The sequence below is a fragment of the Myotis brandtii genome, unplaced genomic scaffold, assembly GCF_000412655.1.
Source record: "Myotis brandtii unplaced genomic scaffold, ASM41265v1 scaffold74, whole genome shotgun sequence".
NCBI lineage: Eukaryota > Metazoa > Chordata > Mammalia > Chiroptera > Vespertilionidae > Myotis > Myotis brandtii.
The window spans coordinates 357,044-364,937 of NW_005370944.1; the positions used below are offsets into that span (position 1 = coordinate 357,044).

General features: G+C 42.9%; 1 protein-coding gene across 5 annotated transcripts in view; it reads left to right on the plus strand.

Annotated features, from left to right (window-relative positions):
- SIN3A (SIN3 transcription regulator family member A) overlaps positions 1-7,818 on the plus strand; it is a 79,409-nt gene extending 71,591 nt beyond the window's left edge. For all 5 annotated transcript variants that reach the window (XM_014530455.1, XM_014530456.1, XM_005882753.2 and 2 more), the window contains 2 exons: positions 3,051-3,258; positions 5,941-7,818. In XM_014530455.1, the coding sequence (XP_014385941.1) occupies positions 3,051-3,258; positions 5,941-6,171 (439 nt within the window). In that variant the 3' untranslated portion in view covers positions 6,172-7,818. The remainder of the gene's footprint in view (positions 1-3,050; positions 3,259-5,940) is intronic.
- Positions 7,819-7,894: the final 76 nt, after the last annotated feature.

The following is a 7,894-nucleotide window of genomic DNA, read 5'->3' on the forward strand; positions in this document are numbered from 1 at the left end:
TAGATTTCTTGAGGATCTCACTACATTTATCGGCGGTTTCTAGAAAATTCTTGAAAAACCTTATAAGTGTGGTTTTGAACTCTATATCCAGTAGTTTGCTTTCCTCCATTTCTGTCATTTGTGACCTGTTTCTTTGTCTCTGCATTTTGGCTGCTTTCCTGTGTTGATAGAGTAGCTTTCTGTGCTAGGCGTCCTATAGGGCCCAGTGACTCAGCCTCCCCAATTACCAAAGGTGGACACTCTTGGTGCACCCTTTTGTGGGCTTTGTGCACAGTCTTGTTGTAGTTAAGCCTTGATTGTTGTAGGTATCACTGGGAGGAATTGACCTCCAGGCCAATTGGCTGTGAGAATCAGCTGTGTCTACGGTGGGAGAACTTCTGTGCTGGCCCCCTGAGTGTGTCCCTTATGGATCTGAGGAGTTGTAATCTGGATGGTCCCACTCTGACCACTGGGTACACTGGCTCTTGGATCTCTAAGGAGGTGCTAATTTAGCCTCTGCCTGAGGCTACCCAGCAGGAGCTATGGAGAGATCTGCAGATTCCTCTTCTTTGTTTGGGGTTTGGAGGTGCCCAGATGAGGCCCAGCTGTGAAGCAATGCAAGCTGCTGTGGGGCCTTGGGCCTTCTTTTGGATGTTCTGGGTCTCTCTGACCCAGCTGCAGTTTGTTAGGTAATTTTAGATTGCAAAGGGCCAGGCCATTCATTTGCAAAAGCCTCTGCACACAGCTCGGGGTCTCAGGGAATCAACAGGGCAGAGCAAACAGCTATGGCTGCTCCTCAGCCCTGCCCTAAGAGGCCCCAGGTCTCAGTGTCCCGCAGTAATCACTGCAAGCACCTCTGAGAGAAAAGCGCCCTCGAGTTCCGCCCAATGCCAGACAGTCCAATGAGTCTGTGTCCCCAGAGACTCGTCCGGAACTGGAGTTCAGAGCAGTCGGGAGCTTGAGACTCCCTCCCGATTGAAAAAGATAGCCGTGTCCTCAGTTGCCAGCCCTTTCCGCGTGCGCCTCCGTCTGCACTTACTTCTGCACCTCCTCTGAGTCTCAGTGTGCTTTTCGCTTTCCTTCTAGTTGTAGAATTTCCATTCAGCCAGCCTTCCTGTGGTTCTGGATGATGTCCGTTTTGTCTTTTTGTTTGTCTTTTAGTCCGTTTTGTCTTGAAGTGGTTGTGTGAGGCAGCTATTTCCGGTGTTTACCTATGCCGCCATCTTGGTTTCTCCCCAAAACCACATTTATTAATATTGCCATTGACCTCATCAAATACATCTATAATAATAAAAGCATAATATGCTAATTAGACTAGACGACCTTCCGGATGAAGCCGGGGCTGCGAGGGAAGCCCTGGTCCCGGGTGCCTGCTGGTGGCTAGAGGGAAGCCCGGGTCCCGGGTGCCAGAGGGAAGCCGGTGCCAGCATCCCAGGGAAGGCAGGCCTACTCTTGCACGAATTTTGTGCATCAGGCCTCTAGTGTTTAAATAATGGGAAGCTTTCAGTTCGTGGTGGCAAGCCCCAGTTTACCAGAATTCAAAGTTTTACTTGAAAACTTAAATCTTATTGACAACAAATATATGTAGTAGTTTTCCTTGAAATGCCAGGCTCCCTTGTTCATTTTTGAGAAAAAAATGTGCTATATATCTTATACTGACTAGTCAGTCCTTTCAGGTAAAATTGGTGATCCATTTGCAACTCAGCAGAGCTCAAATGCCTTTCTTCAAAGATTTCATTGTAATTCAGAACACGAAGGTGTTTCTTGTGTAGTTCCCATTTTACCTACAGTATATTAAAATGATGTGAATTGAGGGGCTGGGATTTAATTTTAAAATGTTAATTCTGCCCCCCGTTGATGAGACTAAGTGGTTGAGCGTCAACCCAGGAACTAGGAGGTCACGATTAGATTTTGAGTCAGGGCACATGCAGGGTTGCGGGGCTCCATCCCTTTTAGGAGGCTTGCAGGAGGCAGCCAATTGATGATTCTCTCTCATCATGAATGTTTCTATCTCTCTCTCCCTTCCTCTCTGAAATCAATAAAAACATATTTTTAAAAAGTTACTTTTCATTAGGGCATTCTTAAGTGAAGCCATCTTTCTTTTTAATTGCCAGTGCATGGCCAGAGAAGAATGCAAAGATTTCCAAGAATAGTTTGCTGCCACTGCGAGGCCAAATATTAATGCAGTAAAGGGAGGGGGGGGGGCGGGGGCGCACATAATGTTTTGGTATTATTATGAAAATAGCTTTGATCTTACAGACCTATTGAAAAGAGTTTGGGTTCTTGGATCAAAAACTTGCTGTCCTACAGAGATACATGTATACAGAGATACTCACTGAAACAGTACTTTTAATAAAGTATTGGAAATAATGTAATTGCCTAGTTAACAATCTTTTTTTGCCTATTGTTGGAGAGAATTAAACTCTATCTACCTATTAAGGCACCCATTGATGTTAATCTCTTTTCCTGGGTATGTATAAGAGTATTAGTTATGTGCCATCTTTGGAATAATTGAGAAAATAGGCATTTAAATAATTTTCTGTGCTCTGTGGTTCAGAAAGGAACCCCTGATTGATTTCTGTTAAGGAATGGTAAATTGAGGCACATTTCCTCTGTAGCCATTGAAGAGAATGAGACAATTCTATATGTAGTGAAATAAAATCTTCATGAGAGTCAGTGAAAAGTTGAGAACAATAGAATAGTATTTATAGTGTGATCCTATTTTGTCTTGAACACATTCCAAAAGCAGAATCATAGCAAGTGATTACATATGTTATTTCAGGGAGACCTAGAAGATTTCAAAGCAAAACTGCTGACAGAGGTTATCTCTGCCAAGGCAAGCGGGATTTTTGAAGAATTAGGGGTAGGAGGTGGTTGAAGATTTCTGCTTTTCTGTTTATCCCTGCAGCTGAAAATGTTTTTTTTACAATGAAATCATTGGACATTTTTTATATGTATGTAACTAAAATTGTGATGAGTTCTGTGAAGGCACATAATAAGGAAAACTCTAGGGGGAGTCATGGAAATCTGTCTGGACCAGCTCTCATCATTCATGGCTTTCTGCTTTGTAGGAACCTGCGGCGGATCCGGAAGTGTCAGCGTGGTCGAGAACAGCAAGAAAAGGAAGGGAAGGAAGGAAACAGCAAGAAGAGCATGGAGAATGTGGATAGCCTGGATAAACTGGAGTGTAGGTTCAAGCTGAACTCCTACAAGATGGTGTATGTGATCAAGTCCGAGGACTACATGTATCGGAGGACTGCCTTGCTCCGGGCTCATCAGGTGAGAACCTCTCCCCAGCCAGGACCAGCCTAACCCAGAGGCTGCTGGTTTTTTCTCTTCCTTTATGAACACCTCCACTTGGATTTAAGAATTGAGTAAACTGGTGTATTAGGTTGTTGAGGATGCTGTAACAAAGAACCACACAAACTGTGTGACTTAAACAACAGAAATTTATTGTCTCAGAGTTCTGAAAGCTCGAAGTTCAAGTTAAAAGTGTTGGCAGAGTAGGTTCGAACCTTCTGAGGGCTGTGAGGGAGCATGTTTTAGCTGGCACCCTTTGATATTTCTTGGTTTGTAGATATCTGCCTTCATCTTCACATGGCATTCTCCCTGTGTGCATGTGTGTGTCCAAATTTTCCTCCACAGTCATATTGCATTATGGGTCACCCTGCTAACAGTATGACCTCATATTAACTAATTATAACTGCAACAACCTTATTTCCAAATTAGGTCACATTCTGAGGTACTGAGGGTTAGGACTGGAACATGAATTTGGAGGTAGGGCACAAATCAACCCATAACAGCTGGTGGCATTTCCATTGAAGCTATTCCCAGCATTTACTTTCAAGTGGTAGTGCTTATATGAAGGCTACCCGTTTACATGTGCTACTTCAGTGGTGAAAGCTCCTGGTACACTTATGTACCAGGTATTGAACCATGCCATGGGACTACAGCCATGAAGTAGAGTATATAAGGAAGGCAGTGTGATATTCACTATCAAGGAAAGAAACTAGGTGAAGTGACCAAGGATAAGTGATGTGCCCAGCTTTTGTGGGAGAGATCTCTCTAAGGAGGTGAAGCTTAAGACCTGAACAGTGACAAGGATCCAGCTCGGTGAAGAGTTGGGGTTTGATAATTTCTAGGCAAAGGAAGCAAGTCCAAGGCTGAGAGGGAGGAATATGTGAAAAACTAAAACCATCAGTGTGGCTTGAGCCATAAGGAAAGTGGGATGTGTGAAGTTGGAAGGGTAATAGAGGCCACATTGCTCAGTCTTATAGGCCATGGTTTGGATTTTGTTTGAGGTGCATTGGGATGTTGAATGTGGGCACAAAGTTGGAAGAGCAGAGACCACACAAAAGGACTGCTGTTGTCCAAATGAGATGCGATGGTGACCGGGGCTAGCAGAAAGGTGTCAGTGGAATTATAAGAATTAAACAGACTGGAGATACAATTTGGAGATATAGTTGTCAGACAGTAATGATTAGATTTTCATTTGAGGTAAGAGAAAGGAGAACATCAAGGATGATGCCTAGTGGTTTTTGTTATTTGGTTTTGTTTGTTTTGCTTGAGTAAGTGGGAAGTTTAGGGATATATTTGTTATTAAGAAGAGATTACCATTTTTGAGGGGCAGCTCAAGCATTTTGTTTTGAACTGCTTAAGTTTGATAGGACAATAAAACATTCAAGTAGGAGATCTGGGTGAACAGTTTAATATACTTATCTCATGGTACTGTGTGTTGTATATCTGTGTCTCTGATTCAAATTATTTGGAGAGCTGGGCCTAATTTATCCTTTTCTCCTATTCTGTCTTTTACGTGAGCACCGATAAATATTTACAGGATGCATAGATAGGAACCTGAACCTCCACTGGAGATCCACTATGCTTAGTACTCTGCTGGACGGGGTGGGGGTAATACCGTGGGGGAGAATGGGTTTTAAGCCCTTTAAGCCTCATTTTTGTGTGTGTGTGTGTGTGTGTGTGTGTGTTTTAATATATTTTATTGATTTTTTTACAGAGAGAAAGGGAAAGGGATAGTTAGAAACATCAATGAGAGAGAAACATCGATCAGCTGCCTCCTGCACACTCCCCACTGGGTATGTGCCCGCAACCAAGGTACATGCCCTTGACCGGAATCGAACCTGGGACCCTTGAGTCCGCAGGCCAATGCTCTATCCACTGAGCCAAACCGGTTAGGGCAAGCCTCATGTTTTTTAGAAGTGGTTTGCCATGGTGCTGATAGAAATAACCAACAGCTGTCTAACTTGGGGGTATATTAGAATCAGCTGGTCCCTGGCTCAGTGGTTAAAGTGTCGGACTGAGGACTGAAGGGTCATTGGTTCAGTTCTGGTCAAGGGGCACATACAGGCATGTACCTCGGTTGCAGGCTCCATCCCTGGCCATGGTCGGGCCCGTGCAGGAGGCAACCAATTTATGTGGTCTCTCTCACATTGATGTTTCTATCTCTCTGTCTCTCACCCTCCCTTCCACTCTCTAAAAAATCAATGGAAAAATATTCTCAGGTGAGGATTATTAAAAAAAATAAAAATTAGAATCAGGTGGGTTGCTGATGTTAAAATGTAGATTGGTAGAAACAAGGAAATCTATTTTTATCAAATTCCCCTGGTGATTCTAATGAATGCTAAAATTGAGAAACACTGAGCTTGTTTTGCCCAGAACCTATGTTGGCATTTCTTTGGTGGCTCAATGGGTTCCAACTCCTTACATGCTCTATGTTCTTAACCTCTTTCAGTTCTCTTCTGAAAACATAGATTCCTGCTTTTGTGTGCGTTTTTCCCCCACTAACCAGTGGTATCAGAAACTTGAGGCCACATCTTTTCTTTGCTACTTTAGGAGGAAATTGGGCTTTGTATTTGAAGGGTTGTTTTGTTTTGTTTTTTGGTCCTAGTTCATGGGTGTTTTTGTTTGTTTTGTTTTGTTTTTTTTACTTGTTCTGTTTTGCAGTCCCATGAACGTGTAAGCAAGAGGCTGCATCAGAGGTTCCAGGCCTGGGTAGATAAGTGGACCAAGGAGCATGTGCCCCGTGAAATGGCAGCGGAGACCAGCAAGTGGCTCATGGGTGAGGGGCTGGAGGGCCTGGTACCCTGTACCACCACCTGTGACACAGAGACTCTGCATTTTGTGAACATTAACAAGTACCGTGTCAAATACGGCACAGTGTTCAAAACCCCATAGCTGCGAAGTCAGAGCAGATAACTTGAAGGAGGTGTGTGTGTGAGGGGGGTGCGGTTCATGTGCCCTCACACACACTGAAGAAATGAGGAAGATGCCTTTCAAGCCTCACTGGGCCTCTCTGGGATATGGCCACCTGATCTGTCTGTGCTCTGGAACTTTCCCCAAGGGTTTAGGATCCTGGAGGGGAAGGAAATCCACTCAAGCATAAACACACAGCTTGCTTGCACACACCAGCAGAGCTAAGACTGGAGTCTCCTGGGGCCTGACCTTCGAAGAAGGAACCAGGTGCTATTCAAACCTTGGCTGGATGGGTGAACGTTGACAAACTAACTGGGGAAGGACTCAATACTCAGATGGTTTGTAACTCTGATGGTCAATGCTCCTCTTCTCTCCCCGCCACCCCCCAAAAGGGGGACAAAACTGGATTTGATTTTTTTTTTTTTTGATTTTTTTTTTCCTGATCACTCAAGCACATTTAGAGCATCCATTAGGTTTTATGTGGGACCCACAATTTGGCTTTGGGATTGATCATCTTGTGGATTTGATTCCTGCCGAATCCCTTGTTGCCTCCCTTTTACTTTCTCCTCTGGTTATCAACCTCAACAAGTTCAAATCAGTTATTTTTAGCTCCTGAGGAACTGTTTTGTACCTGCTTCTTTACCAGTCTTCCCCAGTGCCATCCACCAGCTTTACTCTTTCTCTCAAACACACCAATTTTAACGGGGGTTTTCTTTTTTCTTTTTTGTAAATAATGTACATACTGTCAATTTTTTATTAAAAGAAATATGCTTTGATGTGCTAGCATAACTGCTCTAGCTTCTTGTGTACCATAGTTCTATGTGACTTCAGATTTAGTACCTATGAACAGGTGTGCAAGACATTTATTACACTTTTTACCAAAGGGAGTTACGGTTGTAGTACTTTTGTGTAAAACTTGTCTTCCCCTTGCCCCAAAACTTTTTTTAAAAAAAAAATAAAGTTTGGTTCTCAAGGAATAAACTTGCAACCCAAGTCCCTTGTCCTCACCAGAGAACAATTATGAATCAGGGATTTAGGCTCAGTTCCTTATCCAGGGTACCAACAGGCTTTTGCTCTAGTTAGCAGTCAAGTTCACTTATCTCAAGTCAAAATATTCCAAAATTTTGAAGCAGAATACTTTATTCTTTTAGTACATGTTTTTTCCCCTCCCTTATTTCAACTGTTTAGACATGTGTGATATTTGAGTAAGTTGTCTAGCTATATAATTTGTAATTCTCTATATTTTTTCTTATCCTTAGTAGAAACGGGAGTGAACAACTTAAATACCAAATCAGTATTTGAAAGAAGTGTGTATAAGGAGTGTGGTATAAGTGGGGTTGGGAGGGAGATTTGGTACATTTCATTACTAACTGCAAATGGAATATATTACATAAATTTAAACTGGCAGACATTTAATTCTGGGTGATAAGGATTTTTATGTAGTCAGCCTGGACTTCTGGTGGATTTTCCTCCAGCAACCATTTACCCTAATCATAGTTGCAAAGTAACCAACAGTGTTTTGTTTGCTTTTTTATTAAAAATCCACACACTCCCACCCCCAACACACACTTCCAAACCCCAAAAACTTTTGGCTTCTGGACTTTCAAAATATATGGTAGACTTCTCTGATTTTTTTGTTTGTTTGTTTGTGTGTGGGGAGTGGTGAGGGGGGGGGAGACACAAGAGGTGGAACCCAGAAATGTAT